Genomic DNA, 26822 nt, shown 5'->3' with positions numbered 1-26822 from the left:
AGGAAATTCACACTATCAGGCAAAACGGTCTAGTGAAAACCAACTGCTATATCACACATCAAGAACTTATCTAGTGTTTCAGCTAACTGCACTGAAGCTCATGCAAGCCTAGCATGGCAAATATTTAAAAACATAAAATCTATATACAAATAATTTAACATTTTTCTTTTAATAGTTCTGTTAGCTCTTGAGTTTAAGCTGTGTTGATCAGATTTACAGCTAGGACATTGAATGAATCAGATTGTATTTGTAATATCATTTGACTACTGCAGTTTCACAAAGTACTCTAAAGAAAGAAAATTCCAAAGAGAATCTAAACACTAGAAGATCCTGGGCAAACTGCACAGAAATAGGATGCTATTCCCAGAGTGAAGAGATAATCCTGGGACATGGCAAAATGGAAACGCATGAAGGTTATTAAACTGATTTATCAATCAGTCTGGGTTCTTCCTTTATAGTGATGGATTGCGGTTTTCAGCTATTGTTGCAGGACGGCTGATGATGCAGGCTGAATGCCGTTCGTGGTTACCGTGGTAACCTCTTGGTAGCCAAGGTATCACACCTAGACCCTGAAACGTATTGCTTTCGTGGCTTGCATGATGAAACAGACTAGGGTTGCATTCTCATAAGTATTATTACTTGTTACCCTTGGAAACTGAGTGAGCAGTGTCATTTTATAATCATTGTGGTCTTATCATGTTTTGACCGGTCACAGTCTCTACGGCAGTGGTTCCCAAACCTGTACTCCGGAACTCCCGGGCAGATCCAAGCATTTGATGTGTTCCACCTCAAGCACACCTGATACAGCTAATCAACCCCTTGGTTAGTTGAATCAGGCATGCTTGAGATGGAAAATGTCAAACACCTAGATCTGGCTGGGGGCATCCAAGGAGGGGTTTGGGATCCAGTGCTGTATAGGATGAATGCATACATACTTTCTTTATGGACAAACTCGCAAGTACACACATGTACGTTTGGTCATCTGGGTTGTCAAAAAATTTCGGTAGTTATCGGACCTACAAGTCATGGGCATAGGATTATAGGTCGGACAGGGGACACATGTCCCCCCCCCCACCCCAATGTTCAAATGAAACGACCGCCCCTGCTACAAGTGTCCCTGTAGTCTCTGCTTGGCTTAGTGTAAAACCATGCAGTCGAACAGACACGTGCCCAGGAGTAATCATATAATCCTCCATCTAACGGCAATGGAAATAACAAAACATTAAACATTTGCGTCATCTAACATCTGTCTGGACGTATAGCTTTTCAAATATCTGGGGAAGGGGCCTGGGAAAACAAAACAAGGAGGTTTTGTATGACAAAAACTGAGGTCTCATAGTAGGCAGAAGTCCCTCTGCACCTTTAAGATTGAAGCTGGGAAATAAGAGTGACGTACTGCGTCTAGGAAGAGAGACGGGAGTGCAGCAGCAAGAGCGAGCCTCGCCTCTCGCTGCGGTCGTAGAGGGAACAAAACAAAGCATATAAACCAGTGCTTGGAGAAAGGAAGAACAAAAATACAGCTGTATGATGACTGAGACTACTAAAACGCACGTTATTCTGCTATCATGCGGCAGTTTCAACCCCATCACCAAGGGACATATTCATATGTTCGGTAAGCCTTTCCATCCTCCTCCTCATGCCAAGATTTTTCGTTGTCCAGATGTTGGCTGGAATCCACGCAGCTGAGAGGAGAAGATTGTCTTGATCTGGTCAACGCAGCTATCATTAGCAAAAATGTGTTTTTATTTCTGTGCCATGGTGAAAGCTAAAAGGGTTTGATTCGGTCGTTCGTGTAAGACCTTGACTTGGCAATCGCTGTCCATATTTTGTGGTGCTGAAAGGGGCGACGTTTTCGCTTATAGGTGGATAACCCTCTCTGTTGAAATCAGTTCACTGTGGTAAATGTAATGATGCGAGTTCTTCCTCGTTTGTAGCAGCGACCGTTTCCACATTTCTACTGAGCGTGTAACAATATGAAAGTGAACTTATGAAACTATTCAACCATTACGTTTACCGCAGCCTGTATTAACAATTTCTTGTTTCTTCTGTGGTTGTTATTCTTTAATGCAGCCTGATTTAACTGTTCTAGTTAGGGCTGCTAACCAATAACGAAATACAGGCTGTAAATAATTATATGTATGTCACGTATTCGACTTGTTTATGTGACATAGGCTAGGGGAACAGGATTGCGTCTATGGTCTACGCAATTTTTTCGGAATGGAGCAATATGCTTTGGTACTGTCCGTGGCTGGACACATTTTGGCCATGTAGTGCCAGCTTGTACTGCGTCACTCGGTGTGAATTTGGAGTCGAACTCCACAATCAACCTCCAATGTGCGGAAACATTTATCCCGAATGTTCTAGTTAAATTAATTCTAGTTTAGTCATTCTAAATTGTATTTAGTAATTAGGCTAGTAGACAACACATCCGTAACGTAATTGCACAAATATCACACTCTAATTCGGATAACTGATGAGAATTTATTTATTTATTTATTTGAGTGTTTGTTTGTTTGCGAAGTAATTCTTATTGTATAGTTATGACTGAAAATATGGGTAGGCTAATGCACGTACGACGTAATATTTCGTTGAGATTCTATCTTCCTTCTCTTATTAAGAAGAGCTGAAAATACGACCAAATCATAAATAAAGTTTGCCATGCTCTTCGGACTTAATATTTAATCAATGTTTTATTTGGCCTCTCCGACAGGATAAATATTTAATGAAAAATAACAGATAAATATAAAATCGAGATTGTTGATCGCTGTTCGTAAAATAAGGCAAATGATTGACGTCAATGAAAAGGTCGTGACAGACCATTCAATTTAAATAATACATTTTCAACAATATTTTACGTTTGGGGATTATATCCATTTTAGGCCACAGAAGGTCACCTTTTTTAAAGCGTTATTGGACTTTCAATCAGTTATATCTTATATCTTGTGTTGGCACCTGCACCTCATGGCAAAGAGAGAGATGCTCACATCCTTTCTTGTGCAGTGCAGTATCACAAGTTCTTCTTCCTGGATTTCTGTTTCTCTCCCAATGCACAGCACTTACCAGTCTCATTGACCACTTAGTTGTCTTCCATGGTTAACATGTTGTTCCATCCACTTACCAAGACTTACTGTAACTGCAATAGCTCAGAAAACCCCCATCCAATCTTTATGAGACAATTCGGTATGTTCCATAAACTCAATATTCAGGAATAGAAAATGTGATTGAGTCACAGTGGTGTATTTAAACATTATTTTTGTTGATGAATACGAGCATGATATATAGTGGTATTTGTACAGTTGAATGCATGCATCACTGAATTGAGGGTAAACATCTTAGTGAATGATATAAACACAATAAAATTTTGGTTGGGCTTGTAACCAAACCTTTGGCTATAAGCCCAACGCCTACACATGCCCTGGATTTATTAGTGGGGACTGAGAGTTGTTTGAGCTTCCCTATAATGTGAAATGGCCCTCAGACTCAACGCACAAATAATGTTGATCACACAAAGTGAGCATCTGAAAATTAGTATTAATATAACAGATTCATTGATTGATTAATTACTATTGAAATATGAATTATATATTAGCAATTAATATTTATTCGTATTTGTTACGTTATGCCATTATTTTAATTGGTTAATTACAATCACCTGTATTTAGATTTTTGATGGCTTTATTCTCTATCAGTTATGAAAAGTTTTTGGTGCTGTCTTATAGCTAAATGGTTTTATAACACATTTCACACTTTTTTGTAAACCTTTTGGCCATTTAAACCCTGCCAAACTATAGTTAACTGCTAATGTGAATGTTTGTCAATGAAACTGCAGTATATGTCGTCCATGACTTAGAATCTTGGAATTAAAGAAGGGACGTATACTTGTATGTATTACCTCCAAAATTAATTTTGGTTGAGAATAAAAGGTAAGACTTGTTTATCAAAGTAAGCTAAGTGAATTTCAGCAGAATGCAATGTGAACCATAAAGATTGATCACATTACAGTTGTTTAATTAAATCAAATAACAACTAACTGCTGTTTGCAAAATGCGAAGAATGACATTTTTCGTGCGTTAGAGTAATTGCAGATGTGTGTGAATGCCTGGATGATTGTGTACATTCAAAAATCAGGATTTAGTGCTTGTAGACATTTTGTGTGAGCAAGTTCTTGACATGGCCCTCTCATAGTCTGATCCTTGTGAAGCAAGTATGAAATATTTTCAATTACATTGTAAGCTGAGTAACATTACTGTCAGTAAGTGGATTAGTCTGCTAAAATCTTAAATCCTTGTTTCCGTTCAGTGCTCACAATGTTTCAGAGCCTGGCTGGAGAGATTTAAACCATTTGTCAATCTTACAACACCCCTCTGCACTGTTATGTGTTATGTTGTAGACTCTCACTGTGTTCATGTTTACTATAAAAGACAGCTCACTGGCAGATAATCTTTAGTGACTGTGAATTGCTAAAAGAAGTAGGTACCTAGCATTTGATTGTCCTGGGTGACTACCTTGGTCATGACCGAGAAGTCATCCAGGACAACAGAAATTCATGTTACTTACTTCACTCATAAATCTATAAATATAACTGCATTGTTACATAAGCAGGCAACTTAGTATTGAGATCTTTAATCATTATAATCAAAGCTGCATTATTAAACAAACGCCTACAGCTTTTGTCAAGCATGCATTGTTTCCTCTATTGTGTTTATTCTATAGCAGAAATAGATCATGCTGATGGATTTATTTATTTAACAGACACCGTTCTCCAGGGCAGATGGCACTGCGGAAACAAACAAAACAGAAACTAGAACTGCGCTGCCAGTGTTACAGTAGATGGCAATAAGGCACACGACAGTGCTTAAATAAAAACGTAACAATATTTACTCATTATTCCTAAAAGCAACATAATGTCATTGTGACTTACCGCATAGCCTAAAAATGATCTGTAAAAGCAGTCCTACATTAATTCTTATTGTTTCCATGGCACCAAGCAATGAGTAATTTTATCTTGCATCATGCTAGCGTACCTGTTCTTACCATCTTTCCGCAAATGTTGGGTTTACGCAGGTTATTAATGTTGCTGTTTGTACCAGCTTGTTTTTTGTCCTCATGGAGGATGAACTCACTCACCAAAGATGGGATTTATGAGTCATACACCAGTTTTTACATAGTATATTCACATGTAGGGATGATGATATAAGGAGAGCTATCTCAGCAGTGATATTATTATATCCTCCCCTTGAATCCACTGTACAAATAAGCAGGAATTGCAAATCAAATACAGATGTAATTATCCAGTTTCAGAGTCTATTTTCCAGTTCAGATTCCTCGAGTGGGTTTTATGTTTTAGGTTTTGTGAGGCTGTTTACAGTTTTAGTTCTGTGAGGCTACATTCTTTTTAAGATCCTGTGAGTCCGTTTAATGGTTTTGGATAAGTGTGCCTGGCCCAGGGAATTAGCGTGGTCTCTTCCTCTGGACATACTCTTAATGAAAAGGAATAGATCTCCTGTAATATTTACTATTATTAACACAGTGGGAAAACAGCTTGTGCTTCAATAAACAAGCCATCAGCATACAGTTGTTGCATGGTTCTTACATTGTAAAGACGCGGTTCAAGTGTAGTAAATCTAATCAGAACTCAATTATAACGTCAAAAATCATGTACTCATCACTCCATAAAAACAGTCAGTTATACAGTCTATCTGTCGAATAGTTATCCGTGATGACATTATGTTGTAAATACATGGACAACAACCAGTTATACATCAATAACTTCCTCAACATCCATTTTAACAATCTAGAAATCTATAAAGTTTGTCAAAAGTCTTAAACTTATCCAGCAAGGACTAGAGGAGCATGGGGGGTTTAGGAAGGGGGATGTTGCTCTTGCTGCAGGCACAGATGGAGGGTGGACTCCATCTACAGACTTAAACACACCTGGCAGAAGGGTTCGATTCTGAAGAGCCCTCTTGACTGACAGGAGTTATGTAGATACTGTGTGGCTAGGTTCTAGAAAGGAGCATCCTGACAGACAGGTGTTGGATAGGCTTCCATTGCAGGCCTCTAGTGCATCCCTATCAGCCTGCTGGAGAAATGTACCCGAAGCTGGATAGACCTGGCAGTGTTCAGTGAAGGAAATTGCTGATCCAGGAAACAGCTGACAGTTGGACTAACAAATCACGAGAGGGCAGAAGGCATTTCAAGGTGGAAAATAAACTGTTCCTCTAAACAGAGGCCTCCATCAAAACCTTTTCCAGTTGGTAGAAAAAAAATTTTCTCAGCTTGAAAAATTGTCTTTCCAAACAAATTTGTTCAAAGGATATTATTGAACTAGTATAGTGTACCAGCAAATGAAAACACTCAGACAAACCTTGCATAATTTCATCTCTTTTTTTTGCAGTTGTGTTCATGATATTCATATTCATGATCAATGAACTAGTGACCAAGCCAACATGTAAGATAGCTTGGTCATCTTGTTAGCTGGCTAGGTTTTGAAGTAAGCTAGCTATCTAGGCTGCGTCCCAATCCAGTTCTGGCTCCACCCTCATGCACTTTACTTGCAAACTTCACTTGGGAGGATGTGATGCACATACTAATAATACAGGAGTGTAGACATTTAGCAAGTGGGAGGGAGCAAGGGCAGAGCAGGTCATTTGAGTTGAGACACAATTCCAGATATACCTTTTCAGTTAGCTTGCATGCTAAGAAGTTAAATAGCCCAGTCAGTAACATATTTCCCCATTCAAAAAAATCCAAACTTATCCATCTGCATTCCACTTTACTATTTACTATTTTACTATCTGTGATTTTTTGCTGTAATACCCATTAGCTGAATGCAACTGGGCATTTGCAAACAGAATACAATGTGCCTTGGCAAAACAGCCATATTTCTTCTAGTTTGTTCTTCTACTGTAACAGGAACTAGGAAAATATACGGTTGATTTGCGATGTGGATCAAAGTTATTATGCTGCTTGACTCACACTGCACACACACCCCAAGTCACACACATACACACATGCACCACACCCCTGGACTGAAGACACCTATCACAAACTCCTGCAATACAATATAGAAGGGTCTTCCATACATGAAGCAGAACAAGCACATTTCCTCTCTTATTATTTTATTAATAATTATTTGTGAATATAAACTTCCTGTAGATAAACACAGAGACATATTGCATTATACATAATTGCAATACAAAGCAATAAACCCAGAGGAATAGTACACAGACACTATCCTGGGTTATAAACCCAAAGACAAAGTACACTGGCATAGACACTATATTAAGTAATAAACCCAGACACAGTGCCCTGACATAGACGCTGTATTGAGTAATAAACCCAGATGTAGTGCACTGACATAGATAGTATATTGGGTAATACACACAGAGACATAGTATAGGCACTATAAAGATAAGTAAAGCCATAAATAGACTCCAACATAGACCCAATACAAAGAAACAATTCCAGAGACGAATTACACTTGCATAGATTATTATACAACAACAAATTCTGCATGTTCCACTGTACTGGAACATGCTATGTTGGAGTAAGCCATTTTGACAATTATATGTTCTTAAATTTGTTAAACGATACAAATAAACCCACCTAGAAGGTAATGAAATTTACTGCCACAAACAAATTAATAAGCAAAACATGTGTCAGAAGTCTTGGATGTGTGGGGATCTGTTTAACAAACTGACTCCATGAATCCATGGCTGTCTGCAGCATGTCAAGAAGCTGCTTTTCACGCGCCTCAAAGAGGTGAAAGGATGATTCCTATGCTCTGTGCCTGCCCAGCGGTCTCTGTAAAATGATGGGCCTGCGGGACTACTTACGGATGACTGGTCGCTCTACAGGTCAAAATAGCAGGTGGACTCCTCAGTTTGCTGGGGGTAGCAATTACCACAGCGACGCTACAGAGATACAGAAGAGGGATCATCGCTGGCTCATGCCATGCAATAAAATAATTTTTTCCTTGTGGCAAACACGATGGGATTTTTACAATTTAGCATTCTCTGCGTATGTGTCTACTGAGAATGATGGCAAAGTAACACGCCCTGGAGTCATCCTCTAATGTCTGTGATAAATAAAACTATCAGCATCACTTTTTGACGCCATCAACATACAGTTAGCCCAGAGTTTATTCCTCCTTTACTCCATTCGTCTTATGCCGGTAGTGTATTTCTGTATTCCTGTCTGTATCACAACAAACAAATTAAGAGTTTTCCCATGTCTATGTGACTACTCCCCACTCCAATGATGTATTCCTGCCTGTATCACTAATCACACAGTTAGTGTATTCCTGCCTGTATCACTAATCACACAGTTAGTGTATTCCTGCCGGTATCACTAATCACAATGTTAGTGTATTCCTGCCGGTATCAGTAGTCACAAAATTTGTGTATTCCTGCCTGTATCACTAATCACACAGTTAGTGTATTCCTGCCTGTATCACTAATCACAGTTAGTGTATTCCTGCCTGTTTCACTAATCACACAGTTAGCATATTCCTGCCTGTATCACTAATCACACAATTAGTGTATTCCTGCCTGTATCATTAATCACAGTTAGTGTATTCCTGCCTGTATCACTAATCACAGTTACTATATTCCTGCCTGTTTCACTAATCACACAGTTGGTATATTCTTGCCTGTATCACTAATCACAGTTAGTGTATTCCTGCCTGTATTAATAGCATCACACTGAGTGATTTTTGGTCTCTTGCATTCATGTTATCCCCACTCAGTTCTATAGATGTAAAAGGACAGCTATGTTAACAATAAACAATAAATGAACAATGGGATGTAGGTTTGGAAGAGTCATATATTCCAGACTTGATTTATGTTATCAGCTCTCTGCTCTCTGTCCTCATCAAGCTTCCATTGACTTTTCTTGCGACTGGATTTCTTGGTAAAGGCCACGAGGACAGAGCGTGAGCTGCTGCATTTAAAGTAGCCACCGGCTTGTTGTGGGTGAGCACATCACAGGAGTGTAATTCGGCTGCGGGGCTCCTTGCACCGGTGCGATTGGGTGACACAGTAATGACTCAAAATTTTGGTGATTCCAAATTGCAGAGAAGAAAATGGGGGGGTGTTATCTACAATCTACTTTTCTGTGTCATTTCCCCGGCTAAGTGCTGCATTCACCTCAGGGAGGTGATATGAACGTGGGCCATAATTGTAGAAAGCACTGAGGGATGTCCCTGCTGCCGTTGCTCGTTGTACTTGCAGAGACCTGCCCTCATTCAGCAGTGGGGTCTCACGAGTGGTGACAAGTACTGTTGAAATAGAACGGCGGGCTGTTATTTTCGCATACGGAATGAGATAGAATGGATGGCGCTATTCACCCTAAGCACCAATGTGATTTACAAATAGGGGAGGGAACAAGTGACACCTCCAGATTGCGTAGGTACGGTGACAACTGGATTGGGAACACAATGATTGCCTGGGTGCAAGGTAAAATATTCTGTGTGAAATCAACTCTTAAAGAGTTTATGAGTCCACTATTCCCAGAATGGACTCATATAAACTCTGTTAGAGTTGAATTAACACTGGCCATTTTGCTGTGTAAGATTATTGTTGTACATGTACAGGTTTTTTGCATGGGTAAGATCATTTGACAGATAAGATGGTCATAGCACGGGTAGGAGAAAGGTCGCACAGGTAAGATACTGTTAGTTACTGCAATTGGTTTGATCACTGGATCACAGAGACGCTCTGATGTTTTGTAGGCCTTGTTCTGGATTTAGCGCAGTGATTGGGATTTAAAAAGGATTTCAGAGTGAATCGCAGAACCTTAAAACACCTCTTTCAGACAACAGAAACCATTGTAATGGTGCCAAACTGGGGATAATGTGTCCTATTGAGTTGGTCCCTTGCCGTGGAATAGCCTAATTGCGTCTCGCTGACTTACCGGCCTCATTGTGTTTCTGTAGACCTCCTCTCTATAGTCTGTAATGGATGTGCATATTTGACATGTTCCATTTTTGTTCTGTTTTATGGCGGTCTATTTATCTTCTGGCAGTTTTCTCTGATGCAGCTTATTTGAGTGTAAGTGACACAGCAGCCCTTACATCAATGCATCAGTGGCTCTGGGGTGCGCAGCAGGTAGCCCTTTTGGTTCTTTTGGGCTGTTACAAATAAATAATTTCTCTAAAATCATCAGAAACAGTGATGTCTACAGGTTGGATGGCAGGTGGGGAAGTGTAGGTTTGTTGCAGGGTGGAGGGTTGTTAGAAAGGAGGACGGAAATATGTATTTATCAGCTGCCAAATGGAACAATTTATTTTGCTTTATTTTGGTGGTGTAAGAAATCGTCTGCTAGCATGCTGCAGCACATGTACTATTGACAACATACGTTGTACACGCATACATACTTATTTTATGTCTTGCATTTTATTTTGATTTTATGTTAAGTACCTTGACTTACATCTTATCTGTGAATTGTACTATGTAAATAGTTTGCTTTGATTTGTTTTGATGAAAAAAGTCTCAACCTATGCAAGATGCTACTGTTTGCTTGCCAATACAGCAGCACTTATGTCAGTCACCCATGCTGGGAGAACACATAAAGATTTTAATAAAGAATCACAGAGCGATCCTTACTGAGCGCAGCAGTGTGCACAGATCTACATGCAATCTAATTACAATGAGCACAGTATACATTTTCATTTTTGCTGTGTTCAACCTCTGACCACTTCCTGCTCAACAGGGAGTTGAGGGAGTTGTATAAATGAGAAGGAAAAAGCTATTACAAACAATTTCCACTGAGCCACACAGACTAACTAAACCACAAAAAGGTCAGAACGCACTTTATTCTTACACGAAAACTACAGAAACATAAGCTCCTCATACAATCCAAACCTCTGCTTTAAATTTGAATCTTTCATACTGGCATACAGAGCTGAACATGAGTATGCACTCCAAACAGACCTCTCCATTCAGCATCTTCCTGTGAGTTGGTGATTCCATGATCCCATCCCTTAAAGCTCCTGGCTGCCACTGCTCAAGGCTTAGCTCTTCTCTGTACTCATCCCCAAATGGTTGAACTACCTTCTCCAAACAGTCAGGAAGGTAGATTCACTGGCTGTTTCCCACAAATGTCTCAAAATTGACATTACCTCTTCAAATTACACGTTACTTTTTATGTTTAACTCAATGTTTCTGGCTATAAAAACGAACCCCTCATTCCCTTTATCTTGCTGGTCTTGAGTCAAATACATTAATGGCAGCACATAATATTTATATTGATGTATATCATCATATATTATATGATTGTAGCTGTACCTAGCTTGAGCTCTTATGGTATTTGCTTACCATGTGGATGCACTTTTCCAAGTCACTTTGGATATAAGTGTATAAGTGTGCTAAGTAATAAAATTGTAATGAGGAAGCTAAATTGCATTGGCTTGAGCCATTATCAAGCCTACAGTCTCTGCTCTGTTGGTCCTTCCAAATTATTAGCTATCCTTATATAATGGTCTGCTGTGGTTCAAATAATATTGATTTTCTGCATCACTTATCATCATTCATTTCTACATTGCATTAACACATTTATCGTTCCTCTTCATGTTGTCTCGATATTTTTTTATGTTTATATATATTTATTGGTGCAGGCATTTTGTCTGATGCTGATTTATAATTTTGTGTCTGTGTTTGCTGCATGTTCTCACCCGTTTCATCTGCAGTAGAACCTGGTCACAAAAGATTTCTCTTGAAGCAAGCCTACATCCCTTTACTCAGTCCTCTTTAATGCTTCTTTGTCAAAGCCTTTATTGTGAAAAGTGTATTACAAAATACATTCTGAATGACTAGACCTCTGTTGTCCAAATCCATAATACTCAACAGTGTTCCCACAGAAAGTTCAGGTCCCAATGGTGCAGTTGCAGCAGGCCTGCTGAGTTGTGATTGCAGGGCAGCGTCCCACTGAAGCTGAAGGTGGGGGTGTAAATCTGAGTTTTGGAGGGAGGGCGGAGGAGCGGTTACGATTCGGAAAGAGGCGGAGCAGCGATCGTGTTTAGCAGGGTGGATAGGCGCGATTGTGATTCCGGGGGGACAAAGGAACTCGACGGCGACTCTGACTCGCATCGGTGTCATGGCCGACTGCACGCCTCACAGTTTCCTGCAGTAGCTGTCACGCGTGTGTCACCTTCACTCTTCGCTGCGGCTTCCCAGAATCACCAAGTGGGTGCTCAGCTTGACTCACGGTGACATTGCAGCTTCTGTGAGCCTGTGCAATCTGGGGTATGACCAGGTCCTGGCCTACTGGGGGCTCAGGGTGAGGAACCTTTCGACAATTGAAACTTAGCGCCGGGGAGCACGCCCTTAAGCTGAGCGGTATCACATTACATTAGCCAGTAGCGCGCAGTAATGTTACTCAGGAGCATCATAAACATTCGAGCACGTGTTCTTCGGAGGCTCCGCCACACTCTGTCCTGAACAGAGCAGGCTGTTCTCCTGCTGTGACACAGAGTGCTGAATCAGCCCTTCTTCCTCTCCTCTGAGATCTTCAATGTCCAGCCACTCTCATCCCCCTCTTCCAGCAGTCCCCTCTGATCCCCCTCTCATGCACTCCTCTCATCCCCTCTTCCAACACTCCCCTCTCAGCTCCCTCTCTGTACTCCTCTCATCCCCCTCTTCCAACACTCCCCACTCATCCCCCTCTCCTGTGCTCCTCTCATCCCCTCTTCCAACACTCCCCTCTCATCCCCCTCTCCCAACACTCCCCACTCATCCCCCTCTCCTGTACTCCTCTCAACCCCCCCTACCGCTCTCTCTGCTCACTCCTCTCCCTACACTCGCTCACCCCTCTCTTCACCCCCTCTCTCCACACTTCTCTTGCTCAGCCCTCTCTGATGGGCAGACTACACAGTGGCATGTTCTTCTGTCCAGTTTTTGTGATGATACATGTCCTTCTTTGTGTAAATAAGTACCTCCCTATTATATGAATGTGCAAATAAGAGACACATTAATCTCCAGATACTGGTTGCAACAATTTTATTTTATTGTTGAAAGTGGAGAAAGTGGATTTCACTTTTATGCATTGAGTGCTTTTCCTAGCAATAAACAAATCCTTTAAAAAAGGAAAAGAAAAAAAGCAGGACCTCTGATGCCTCAACAATCTCCAGATTTATGTAGCGCCATTGATTCTGATGCACGGAAAAATATTCAGGCCATAATCTCATTTTTATTATTTCTGCTGTAAAAGTCCCAGTGTTGCTGTTGCAGCGATAAATTCTCTAGTGTATCCAAAACTGGGACTGGGGTGTGGTTACCATGGGAACATGCTGAGTGCTGTGGTAATGGGCTGGTAACCACTATGACTGGGGACCCAGGAACGCACTGAGCACTGCGGCATTGTGTCACTCAAGCTAATCTGTATTGACACTGAAAATAGCTGTGTGTAGCATTTGAGAGGGAATCTGCAGTTTTCCCACTCACCAAATATGCTTATCAGTCTCTCAGGTAGCAAGCGGCCCACTCACCTGTTTCCTCAGCACAAATACAGGAGCAAGGACAGTATATCTCCCAAGAAGGGCTTAGGATTCGTTCTAATGAGTCGAAAATAACTCGGGAATCAATGTGATTGTGAAGCCTGTATGGGTTGAGTGTAGAAGCCAGAGCTCTTTGGGCTGATCATGATACAGCCAGGGGACTTACACTGCCATAATTGGAGATAGTTATCTGCAGGCCTTCCCTCTGTCTTCATGCATGTTTAATAGAATGTTTTTTAGAATGTCTGATGTTACTCTTGTAGAAACGGTATCAAATTTAGATGGTAAAAGTCTCTATGCAGAGACACATTACTGACCATGTCTGATGTCTGCCATTAATTGAGGGTAATCAGAAAGATGTCTAGAGGGTTTTTTTTATGGTCTTTGCCGTGAAGGATATAATGTGGCCCCAGAGATAAGGTTTCAGTCTCCTAAACAATGGATGGACGTAGTTATTTCTGGAGAGTGATTAATTAGCAGGAAAAAAATCTATTTCAGATGAGAGGAAAATCAAATTTTTTGTCTGGACATAGCATGGGTGGAGGAAGGGAGGTTTGCGTTTGCACACCTTCAGGAAAGTTGTACTACTGGGCCAGAATCAAAGAAGACTACAGTGATAATCTCTAACAATCGCTGGTCATTAGTGGCAGGGCTATATTTTTAGTATAAAGTCAAATCTAGAGATTGACTCAATTAGAGGTTGAATTCAGGTTAATGATACTGTATCTCATTAACACCAGTAATAACATGCTGACATGGAGCAGGGCTTTATGTTTAGTTGATTGGTCAAAGGTTTAATTCAAAAACAAAGTTTACATGTTGACGTATTTATCTATTAGTGATTTCATGTTTTCATTTTAAATCTGTGTGGTGGGGGGGGGGGGGGGCAGGTTGTATTGTTGTATTTTTGCATATGAGCGGCCTCAAAAGAATTCCTAACTACTTCATGCTGGATGTGGCAGTACAATATTGAACTGAATTAAATTGAGTAATGGGAATGAAGATCAGGCAGAGAAATGAAATTTCTGGTGATGCCACTGAGATCAAGTAGTAGAAATAAGAAGGTGCTGAAAAAGTTGGATAGAGATTAGCCAAAACTACAGGTGTGTTTTTTTCATGCCCATATTATTTGTACTACAGGTCTCCTCTCATGTCTTATCTGTGCAAGGTGTACAGTGTGTGATTTCTAGCATGTCACTGTGTAGCATCTAATATAGACAATAGAAAGGCCTTCCCATCCATTTCCTTTGAAGTCTCCAGAGCTCTCTTAAAGAAATGTTGTGTCTGATTTGAATGTGTGTGTGTGTCTGTGTGTGTGTGATACATGTTTGTGTAAAGTTAATGCCAAGCTGCGCTTTAATGTGTTATTAAAGCCGTTTACATTCCAGGAATAGTAACATCTTCCTATTTGGTGAGAGCAGTGTTTGTGGCTACTGTGACAAAGCTGGCACAGTAAGAATGAATTTGAAAATAAAATATCCATAAAAATGTGGGTAAAATACTGGCAAAAAAACAAATTGCAAACCTTACAATAAGAAAGTAATAAAACATGAATTACATTAAATGCTTTCAGTGAACTCCTGCTACTTCATGACGTGTGAATAGTATTGATACTGTGATCTTTTATTTTCTGTTGCAAATTTGCAAGGGGTTTTGGGAAATGCAGCGCATATGATGCTTGAATGACCCTTCAGTTAAACGCTACATTTACTGTGTCAGTATCAAAAGTTTTTAAATTTCCCAAAATCCCATTCAGTGTTGGAATTAGCAGCAGTGAAAAGCTGCCAACAGCCTTTGGAAACACCCTTTCCATAACTCATAAAAACATGCATTCTCGTGAGGCTGTTACCTCATTAAAGCGCATGTCAATCACAGCCTGAATTATTGTGCCCATTTTAAATCAGGCTTGTGTTTACTGATGTTTTAATGTGCAATTTAACTAACGTTTATATTCTATTGGACTCTGGGAAGCATATATTTAAAAAGCAGTTTGTTCCTAGACATTAATATTGTAAATATAGCATCCCTTACTGGTTTTCTATCATTTCCCCATAGATGACTCTATGGGCTGCAGAAATTCAACAGGCTTGTTAATCATTTAAGAAATGTAATAGGCATATCAGTGCTTCTGAATCCTCAATAGATATAGTTACAATGCAGAAGTTTGGAGAAGCAGCATGATGCAGCAGTGTGGAGCTTGCCATCCATAATTGTTCCATTATGTCCTGAAGTCTTCTCAGTGTAGCTCAATGAACTGTTTTGGGGTGCTACATGTATTTGTTGGAATTTCATTATGTCTGGGAATGTTGCCTATTTATTCAAAGCCTATTTATCTCACATGTGATAACTGTATAACTCACAAGCATGATGTGCTGTGTTAGTTAAAAAGGATCATGTAGTAGAGGCAGAAACTTTGGGTATTTTTAAGACCAGGCCTTGGTGTTAGATACTATCTAGCCTGGCGACAACAATGGCGAGCATTGTTGGGCCGACTGCCCTGTTCTCGTCATTATGTTATGTTATGTTATGTTATGTTATGTTATGTTATGTTATGTTACATGCAGTAACTGCATATCTCTCTGATCTTGCAGAAAAAGCCAGAGAATATCTGCACAAGACGGGGCGGTTCATTGTGATTGGAGGCATTATTTCACCAGTCCATGACTCCTATGGAAAACCGGTAAGAGACTACAGATATCAGCACTGACCATTGAGCTACGCTAACCTCACCTAACAGCTGTTTAATATGCATTTATTGTCAATTTACTGTGTATGTAATGTGTCAGAGCTGCACAGCTGGTTGTGTGTGTCTGTGTTGGTGCAGGGCTGGTTATGTAAACTGTTGCCAATTCTACGCTATGCTCCTGAGGCCCATTTCTGAAATGCATGCAAAGCTTGCCCCACTTTTCTCCCAGTACAAAGGAGAAAAAAATATGAATATTTCATATAGGGGGAGGAAATCTAGGTGCAGTCACAGGAAGTTGCTCCGGAGCTCTACTTCAAAGGCATTTACTTTTCTGGGAAAAACATGGCTAGATGCTAAGATAAAAAGAGGGACAGAAAGAGGTGCAGGAAGAACTCAGATGTAGAGATATTTTTTAGTGCAATTTGACGTGAAAGTTGACATTTGTAATCATATTAAATCACAACAGGGTGGCAGGATTAGAAACATTTATTGTGTGAAAAATAGGTAACCCTTAATGATGTAGTGCAGTTATAGATGCCCAAGAGAATGTGAGTGACTACACTATGTATTATCAAAAATACCTTGTTGATGGTCTGTCCAGCATTTCAAAAAAGTTTGTAAATGTGTTACTAAGATAGAGACCAGGGCAGTGCTCTCTCTCCATCACCACATAAACCTCTCTCTATCTCTCCTTTTCTTTTCCAGGGTCTGGTCCCCAGCAGACATCGTCTCACAATGTGTCAACTTGCAGTGCAGTCTTCTGATTGGATCAGGTGAGTGTGTCAGGTTTATGCGTGAGCTCTGATTGGCTCTGACCAGTGTATCAGTTTTCTGTACAACCTGGCAGTGTAGCCAGAGCATTCCGGAGCATTCTGTGCATTTGGGTTTGTCTACCTTTTCAAGTGTTCATAAGGCTACAGGTTCTAATAATTGCGTTGAGCACAGCGTTCAGTGTGATGCTATATATAAATGGCTAATGGAGCAGTAATGGCTGTTAGTCATCTGATTACATGTTGGGAAAAGCTGTATTCAAATGCTACATCTGTAGCAGTGTTAATCGCTACATCTAAATGTTTCATTATACGGGCAATGGCCAATAAGAAAAAAACATCTATCTACATACAGTAGGCATTTGATTGCTTAGTAGTATAATGAAATAAGTAATCTCATTTTTACAATTATAGTCTGGAACTGGAAGGAAGGTACACAATAGATAATCTATTCCCATATGGTGGAGCACCTCTATCTGAGGTCTCGGCTTCAGTGAGAGTAAAAGGAATGAATAAAACAGAAAATTAGTGATTTGTTTGATGTTGTCTACTTCCTTCGTGTTGATAAATACCACAGGTATGTTATCCCAGCTAATTTGTGTTTGCATACAGGGGTGGTGACAAGAGTGGGCAGGGTTGGCCATTGCCTGTTGTTCATAGCCTGTTAGCCCACTACAATGTCAGCTGTGGCCGTTCCAAGCTATGCCTCTTTTTTGGTCTGATGTGTTGTGTAGGCCTTAGCAAACTATAGGCCTGGCTAGTTGGGATGCTGTTTGTTTCGGTTACCATCAGATTATATCTGTTTACCTACGTTCCCAATGGCCTAACTTGTACAACCCAGCTGTCTGCTCACTGAAATCGGAATGTATGCGTGATGGGTGCTCATTACATTTGAAAAGGAAGCCCAAATGATATTTCAAAATGACCACCCTGTCAATGCATTCTAGAACCACCACTGTTTGCGGTTCATGTCAGATATGGATTCAGACCTACAAGATCAGTCAAGATCAATCATTCAGCCATTGTTTCCTCCACTGAATTACCTTTTGATCTCAGTCTCGACGAAATGTAAAGCTGAAATGTTCGTGTTGGTGACATCATCATGTTGTGAAACAAAGAACCGTTATTCCCCAGTGCACAGAGCTCTTTTGAATTCACAAAGGAAGTGACATCATGCAGTATGTAGAAACAGGGGGTCTCCGGTGACTTTATTCCATGCTCATAAGTCGTTTATTTCATTTGACTTTATTTGTTCATGATTTTGTGGGTCGTCCTGTCGCTGATATTTTCTGAAATGCTGGAGTCTCTGCAGTGTAGAAGAAGACTATAGCCTGCTGAGTGTCAGTTAATCCTGCAGTGTAGTATTAGGCTATGTATGGCTGAAGGTCAGTTTTCATCTAAGCCACTTGCTCTGACCACATTTTCCTTAGAAATATTTTTGATCATTCATTGTTCGCATTCAGACAGCTCATAAATCACACTAGACCCCCTGTGGCCTGGTGGATTCAGTAAATGTCAATACAGACACTGTCTTTCTGGGCTTTTCATTTTTGATCGCTAATACCCCCCTGCTCTGTAATTTGATGTTACTTTATAGCCTGTACATACCCTCTGTCATTCAAGGATACTTTGTCTTCTAACAGTATTATTCCTGAGCTAGCATTTAACTGTGCCAGACCACTGTATTTGAAGTGACATTTCCCCATAATTCCTTGTTCTCTGTCATTTATTATTGGTGTATTTTGTACTCCCTAGACTTCATTCCCACTCCACTGAAAACATTGTACGAACTGTCTTTGCACCAACCATGCCTGGGGTGTGTTTTAAGTGCTGCCTCTCTCTGGTGAACTAAAATCCTCATAGAAATCGCATAGCTGACATTCATAACATCAGACGTTTCTGCAAAGACAGCAAATCTGGGAAGGTCTTGAATAAAACCAAGCTGAATATCAAATTCCAGAGAAGCTTGTCTGTACTCGTGTTCAAGGGATATTTGTTGGCATGTGTCCATCATGAAAGTTTTCTCAGGAATACATATCCTGATTGATGTTGTGCAGCATTTTAGGACAAACCTCATGTATATAATGGGTAAAATAGCATGCTTTTTCTCATGTATTGAGAACCAAAGTGCTGATGCACCTCCTCAACAGTCAAAGGTTCTGAATTTTTCCTCTTCCAGATTGCTGCAGTACCTACATATTTATCATGCCTCATCCTCATGAATAATTACAGATTGAACATGTAATCTTGACTTGAGAGCAGCAGTCGTTTAGAGCGGCAATTGCTCAAACTGCAGATAACAGTCTTCTACCGGACTTCTGTTGCATTAAGGTTCTTTATTGTGGGACATATTAAATTATAGTATATACAGATGGTGAAGAGCAAATCACCATGCCAGCATGTTCTGAAGCTGTGTAGGATGTCACTCTACTCCTTGTTTATTCCCCTGGCTGACTGGGTACCTGCAAACTGCCTGCACCAGTCATGCGAGCTGCATTGCCCTCTGGTGCATTAGATTCGGTTACATTTTGGCATTTAGCAGACATGCTTATCCATTGGGACTTACACAGATTATTATGTTCTTTTGACATAATATCCATTTATACATCTGGATATTGTTCTGAATTCAGGTTATGTATCTCGCTGAAGGGTATAATGGAAGCGTGCCAGCTAAGAATCAGAGCCATAACCTATGAGGTACAAGCCCAGTCACCTAACCATAATGCTACACTGGTACAGACTGAAGAGTGGAAAAGAGGAGGGTTTTTTGGGAATGGGATTTGTTCATTGAGGTTGTATTTGTGCATAAAAATACTAAACAGATATCACCTCTTATCGAACGAGTAGTGTAGGGTAATCTGGTGTGTTGTGTAATATAGAGCAATGAATACCCCTGTTTTAGGGTGGACCCCTGGGAGTGTTATCAGGACACCTGGCAGACCACCTGCAGCGTGCTGGAGCACCACCGTGACCTCATGAAAGTAAGAGAGCCCTACCAGGCCAACACACCTCCACCTGCTACCCCCATGCCTCTGCGGTCGAAAAATGATCCTCTCGTCTCTCCTCGCCTCTGGCTGAGTCTGCATGCGCCAACAGCACCCCTCCCACGCAGTGGCTGCACAGCTCAGCTGGTGGACAGGGGTGTGCTAAACTGCTGCAGATGCAGTTCTCAGTGCTCCCACAAAGCATTCCAAATTTGGAGCAAAGCCACAGGGGGGACATATGGTTAAAAGCAATCGGATTGCGAAATGCAGAGAAAATGAAGGGCTGAAAGATACCTCACACTAAATCGCAGGTAAAACAGGAGACGTGAAGCACCTTGAGGGAGTCAATTCTGTTGCAGGCAACATTCGTTACTTCAGTACGCCAGAAAATGGCTGTTTTAAGATGCTCTCTAGATACGGCCAATGCCATGCCCATGTTCGACAGATGCCATATTCCATCAGCTCTGTGTTACCGGGGTGGTCTGCCGCGACAGCTTCATTACAGCTTAATGGTTCGGTGTCTGGCCGGACTGAAACGTGATGAGTGCGTTTCTGTTTTCCTAGCGGGTGACGGGGTGCATTCTCTCCAACGTTAACTCTCCGTCCACGACTCCGGTGATTGGGCAGCCTCAGAACCAGACCCGGCCCATCTACCAAAACACCAACAACAACAACATCAACAAGCCCACTGCAGGCAAGAGACGGCGCCCAGCGCCTCCCACGCCGATTACACAAACTGGCCTGGATTTATTGGTAGTGACCCTATGATGTTCCGTGAGCTGTTCTGGACCCAGTGGTAGAGACGTTATGGGATTACGCGAGATGTTCCCAGATTACTTGGTCTATTCTGGATTCAGTGGTAGAGATAATACTTTGTTTTGGATTCAGTGGATGATTTTGTGAGCTGTTCTGGTTCAGTTAGTTTTAATAACATGGTGATGTAGCTGTTGGATATGACAAATTTAAATAAATAAATACAGCACCGTTATCCAGACAAAGCCTTCAATTTAATCAAACTGCTGGGCATGCGGGTGAGTGCTTATTAATATATATACAGGTAATGACCGTATGTTCTTAGTGGGCTTTATACAGGTAATTTCTTACTGCAGGTTGTATAGGGAAGCTTTCTTTTTCAAATTACGGCCCAAATCAACAACCTGGAAGTTCCTGTTTGTAGACTATTACTCAATTTTTAGGACTTTTTCCACGTATGTGCTATACTGTACTGTATGTCTCTCCTGTCCTGCAGTGAAGCTTTGGGGGAAGATGAGCGAGAGCTTGGGAAAGATCTGCTGTGTTCGTCCCCACAGCGAGCGCTTCACCTTTGTGGGTAAGTAAGAGAGAGAGACACTAATAATTCTGGAAATGAACGAATAGGGGGACCCGTTTCCCACCCCGTGAAATGTATAAGGTTAATTTGACATAAAGTAATTTAATTATTTATGACTAATTGTCCAGCTAATTAAATGTGGCAAGAGTTGGGATTAAAACTATACTCAGCTGTATATAGTGTAATTCTTACATTCTTGCAGGAATGGTCAGACCAGATGGGCTGATTGGCCCATTATTGTCATTATATATAGCTCCGGTCACATATTCTTACTTAGCCATTGGAAAAAGAATATACAAGATCTTATCCCCTAGTCATATATTAACTAGTTAACCTATTTGAAGACCCCTTATCTAATGCAAGAAGCGAATGCATTGTGTATTAAATTATGAAATTGTGCCTGACTATGATAGTGCTGCCTTATGATGGATTATTTTATGATGTTCATTAATTCATCAATAGCTGTCTTGGAGGCCATGGTGACAGGCTATACCATAATTAGACCCATTATGGCTCAGGGATATAAATCTGTCCACACACAGCTATCGAGAGAGCATACGTAACTCTAATGCACAGTGCACATCATCTTCATGTTAATCTGCATCTGCTCGAGCTCGGTACCGACCAGAATTGGATAACGGCAGTAATGTGGTACATTATTCATGTGTGGAATACTTAATGAGCTGTGCAGACATTTTACATGGTGGTGAGGAAGCTGGGCTCATCGTGTGAATGAGAATTCTGAAACTCAAAATCTCTCCTTCGCTTATGCTTTTATTTGTCTCGAACAGATGAGAATGCTAACCTGGGCACTGCCATGCGATATGAAGAAATTGGTATGTTAATCTGACCTGCTCTCTTGATATTTTTTTTTAATTTTTTATCACTGGTATAAGCGCCTTAAGCAGATTTATGCTGAATAAAATATGAGGTTATATGTTAGAACAAAGCAAAGGTTACTGATTCTGGCATTTTACATTTAGCGTGTTAGTGGTCTATGTGTTGCAGAGTTGCACGGTATTGTTCTATGTGATGTGTGGAGATTCACAATAAAATTGTCTCAGTGTGTGTGTTGTGTAGAGGTACGCAGCAAAATAGCATGTTGCTGGTGTGTGTTATGCAGATTTGTGCTGTGAAATAGCATGTTGCTGGTGTGCGTTATGCAGATTTGTGCTGTTAAATAGCATGTTGCTGGTGTGTGTTATGCAGATTTGTGATGTGAAATAGCTTGTTGCTGGTGTGTGTTATGCAGATTTGTGCTGTTAAATAGCATGTTGCTGGTGTGTGTTATGCAGATTTGTGCTGTGAAATAGCATGTTGCTGGTGTGTGTTATGCAGATTTGTGCTGTTAAATAGTGTGTTGCTGGTGTGTGTTATGCAGATTTGTGCTGTGAAATAGCATGTTGCTGGTGTGTGTTATGCAGATTTGTGCTGTGAAATAGCATGTTGCTGGTGTGTGTTATGCAGATTTGTGCTGTGAAATAGCATGTTGCTGGTGTGTGTTTTGCAGAGCTGCGCATTCTCCTCCTGTGTGGCAGTGACCTGCTGGAGTCTTTCTGCATCCCTGGCCTCTGGAAAAACAGCGACGTGAGTCTCGTCCTCTCCTCCTCTCCACCCTTTCCCGATACTCATCTTTTTCTTCTCTCTCAGCTTTTAACTCTCGCTCTCCCTCTCTGTATCTCTGTATAGTTTTACCTCGTCTCCAAATTGCATAGCTAGACCTTATGTCTCCTCCAAACTCTCCACGTCCTTTACTCTCCCTCCCCAGTTTTTCACTCATCGTTTTAATATTGGGTGAAAAACTGATCAACTGCTGTACAGGGGGTCTGTAAAGATGATAGAAAATGAAATGTCCTTAGACAGAAACCTGGCTGTTCCTGGGGCAAAACATATTTAGCCACAGCTGGATGGAGGGAGTGTATCCCCCACCTTTTCGCTCACTAGCGCCTCCTCTGGTCACTCGAGCACCTGCTGTCGGCCTGCACGCACTGCGAGAGTAGGACAGTCTTTCAGCCGAGGGGCTGTTTAGCTCAGCCAGTAGGGGGAAGAGTTAGTGGCTGATGGCTGTGTTTTCACAGGCACATGTGCTATTGTGCAGCCCCACAACTTTGAAGATTTTTTTTTTCTTTTTTCTTTTTCATGGGACAGCCCTACAAAACAAGATTGGTCTTTTACAAATATGGAGAATATATTTTAAACAATGTAACCAAAGGTCCTGTTGAAATATTTAAAGCAGTACGCTACATGGAATGTTTTCCCGTTGTTTCTCAGATGGAGGTGATCGTGGGGGATTTTGGGATTGTGGTGGTACCTCGTGACGGTGCTGACACAGAGAGGATAATGAACCATTCCTCAGTGCTCCGCAAGTACAAGGTAAATCAAAATATCAAAAGGCTTACTAAATAATATAATTAACAATCAAATTAAGTAATCTAGTGACTAACAATATTTATGAATACAAGGCAACATGTACACAAATGACTATATTCGTGAGTGTAAGTCCCACACTATAACCTTAATAAATCTTTAAAAGAAATAAAGAAATAAATATAATCCAAAAACTGCAAATGTGATACAGCTAATGAGACTGTTAACTGTTTGCTAAATCCTCTCAACACCGCCTATATAAAACCAGCTCTGAACATGCTCTGTCTAATGTTAGGAGCGGTGTTCACATGTCAGTGTGTACATGAAACAGTTTTGTTCACAACTCTGTGTGTGTTTAGGGCTGTACTGTTCACATCTCAAAGTGTTTATTACACAACTGAAACGGGTGTCATAAGAAGCCTAGATTTAGGAGTTTTTAGGTTTATTTAATGCTCAGTCTGTTTTCACTGGTTATTTCCCATCCCCTGTATCTGCTGTGCTTTCAAGTGCCATGTGATCAGATGCCATCAACGAGCAAAATATACTGGCTGTGTTTTAGAAGGAAGCTTTTTATTTTTCAGGATAACATCATTGTGGTCAAAGATGACATCAACCACCCCATGTCCATCGTGAGTTCTACCAAGAGCAGGTTAGTGTAACCATGTCAACCAGCTTCAAGCACCAATACCAAGGTGCACCTTGTTTGCTTTTTGAAGCAAACTTGTACCTGAAGACATGTTAAAGGCTACATGATTTATCTACTATGTAAATTAGGACCCATGTTTTGTATAAATTGACAAAGAAAACAAGCTGATGATGTTCTGATAATAGAAAATGCTTGCTTTTACCAACTCACCCCCTTTATAAAAATGCACTGTGTGCCAAGACCCTTCCATCTTCCTCTAGTGAATTAAGATATGTGTAGACCAAACTGCCATGTACAGTACCCCCAGTACAGTACAGTATGTTTTAATGTTGTGGGCTGCACTTACTTCATGTCTCTTAGGAAAATCCGGAATGTTCCTATAAATGTGTGCTTCTCCTTTCGTCCTGCAGACTGGCCCTCCAACACGGAGACGGCCATGTGGTGGATTACCTGTGTCAGCCGGTTATTGACTACATCCTGCAGAGCCAGCTGTACATCAACACCTCTGGATAGAGCATCCAGTGCTGGCCGGGGTGGGAGTTCCCACCGCCCCTCTTTACTCTCTTTGTTTTCTGTGTGAAACTTATACTCTTCCTATTCCTGCTCTTCTTCTTCTCCATGTACGGGAGCCGTGTGTCTCTGTCTCTCCTAACTGTATCATAGTGACTCATGGGCCTGCTGGTGTACCGCACTGTGCCAGAGAGCGCCACGCCCACCCGCATGCATTTACCTATGCTGGGGGCGGGCCTGGGGGTGGAGCTGTGGGCGGGCCTGGGGGGGGTTGGGCTGGGGGGTGGGCCCAGGGATGGGGCAAGGGGCGGGGTCGAGGTGTGGGGCCAGGGTTGGGCGGGTGGGTGGGGTTTGTGGATTTGGATGTGTTGAGGGTTGGTGTGGGCGTGAGGGACATGCCTCGAATGATGCACCGACGGCCTTGGCTGTTCTCTTCACCTGCATGCTTTGACCTTTTGATTTGGGCATGACTGCTTACTTGTAAATGTAGATTATAGTTCATAGTGAATGTGTTTAGCGTAGAACAGCTGGGCAGAGAGGACCGCTCTCACACTTCTGCCTGTTCGCCATCAAATAAACGTGCTGAAGCCGATCCCCTCGCTTCTGGATCCAGATACCACTAGCCAATACTTCCCTCCCACATAGATAACGTTTATTATTTCATATATATTCATTTTGTGCGCGGAGTAGCTATATGACAGATATTAACCGCCATCTCATTGCCTTAGGCTGAAATCTAATTCTCAGTCCTGCTGCTCATAGCTGAATTACACGAGAGTTTCGCAGTCTACACATTTTCTCACCATCACTACCAGTATGCCCGTCGTACGCACTGGTCGCTGTTTAGACTGGGATGTGGCAGAAATTACACACAGGTAATGGCTATAAGGAGTCGGTATAGTCTGTATGAAATGTTTACAAAATCTTTAACAGGGTTTTCATTTAGAGCAGTGGACGACTTTGCCAGATTACCTATTCAGATATTCAGGCAGGTGAAAAATTTGTATAAGATTCAAGTATACAGATGAGAACGGTTTTGTCTCTTGACTGTGTCTTTTGCCAGGATTGTAAAACATAAGATTTTGAAGCTTCCAATCTAAGAAATGATTGGGGAAATGAGGATGACATTTTTGAAGCAAGCTCAACTCACACAGTTTGAGTTCCGAAAATAGAAACATGTTTTAAATTAGATTAGACTTTAAGAACTCTAGTATTAAAGCATTTTCCCCCAAAGGAATTCTGACCTGAGTCTGAAAAGCACCATATTGTTTTGGAGGTTAAATAACTGCCAAAAAAAGTAATCTGAGAGGAGGATTTAACAGTCAAAATGTCAACTGCTTTGAGCGTTGGGATTTTCATTAAAGGCTGGATTGTGTATTGACGGATTAGTGTGACTGTGTCATAGTACGATAACTGAGGCAGCCATCTGACAATCAAAACAAAGTGTAGTGCAAACCACTCAGACCAATGTCACTGCAATATCAAAGGTGAGCTATGTTTCTGTTAGAATTTTGAATTTGCCCTGGAACACTAATCATTTTTAGCTGTGTGCAAAACAGCCACAGCAACATTCAAAAGTCTTCTAAATTAATCTATAATGGAAACATAGCTGCTGACAGTAATTCCTCCAACTTTCCACAGACAGTGGATTGAACTGTTCCTTTACTCCAGTGGTAACCAACCCTGTTCCTGGAGACCTGCCATCCTGTAGGTTTTCATTTCAACCCTAATTTGGCACACTTGACTCTACTAATTAGCAGCTCAATAAGATCTGCCAAATGAGGGGTACTTTGTTAGGGTTAGAGTGAAATCCTAAAGGATGGTAGATCTCCAGCAACAGGGTTGGTTACTTCTTCTTTACTCCAATATGCCATTTTCAATTTGGAACTGATATTTTCAAATACTCTTTTTGTTCAATTATACTTTGTTTTTGTTTGTCAGTTATAAGTTGTAACCATTGAACAAGGCCATTCTAGTGTGATGACAACATTTAGATTAATAAAAGTTCTAAAAATGTGAATTTTGTGCATTTTC

The 26822-nt window shown here is 41.0% G+C and overlaps 1 protein-coding gene across 1 annotated transcript; it reads left to right on the top strand.

Moving 5' to 3' along the window:
- Positions 1-1384: 1384 nt before the first annotated feature.
- Positions 1385-25043, top strand: nmnat2 (nicotinamide nucleotide adenylyltransferase 2). The gene is made up of 11 exons (XM_035421155.1): positions 1385-1612; positions 16087-16175; positions 16887-16954; positions 19854-19932; positions 20500-20629; positions 21185-21265; positions 22057-22101; positions 22776-22852; positions 23537-23638; positions 24214-24281; positions 24689-25043. Exons 1-11 carry the CDS (start codon positions 1525-1527, stop codon positions 24789-24791), a joined length of 930 nt encoding a protein of 309 aa, XP_035277046.1. The 5' UTR covers positions 1385-1524; the 3' UTR covers positions 24792-25043.
- The last annotated feature ends 1779 nt before the right edge of the window (positions 25044-26822 follow it).

Source organism: Anguilla anguilla, chromosome 6 (genome assembly GCF_013347855.1).
Source record: "Anguilla anguilla isolate fAngAng1 chromosome 6, fAngAng1.pri, whole genome shotgun sequence".
NCBI classification, from domain to species: Eukaryota; Metazoa; Chordata; class Actinopteri; order Anguilliformes; family Anguillidae; genus Anguilla; species Anguilla anguilla.
The sequence above is the reverse complement of the archived record's forward strand: the minus strand, read 5'-3'. Positions and strand labels throughout refer to the sequence as shown.

Bases quoted from the DNA above. Each gene is read 5' to 3' on its own strand.
- nmnat2 (XM_035421155.1), top strand. From the start codon at position 1,525: ATGATGACTGAGACTACTAAAACGCACGTTATTCTGCTATCATGCGGC. The intron at 16,955-19,853 runs GTGAGTGTGTCA...CCCCTGTTTTAG, and splicing joins CAGTCTTCTGATTGGATCAG to GGTGGACCCCTGGGAGTGTT. The intron at 24,282-24,688 runs GTTAGTGTAACC...TTCGTCCTGCAG, and splicing joins GTGAGTTCTACCAAGAGCAG to ACTGGCCCTCCAACACGGAG.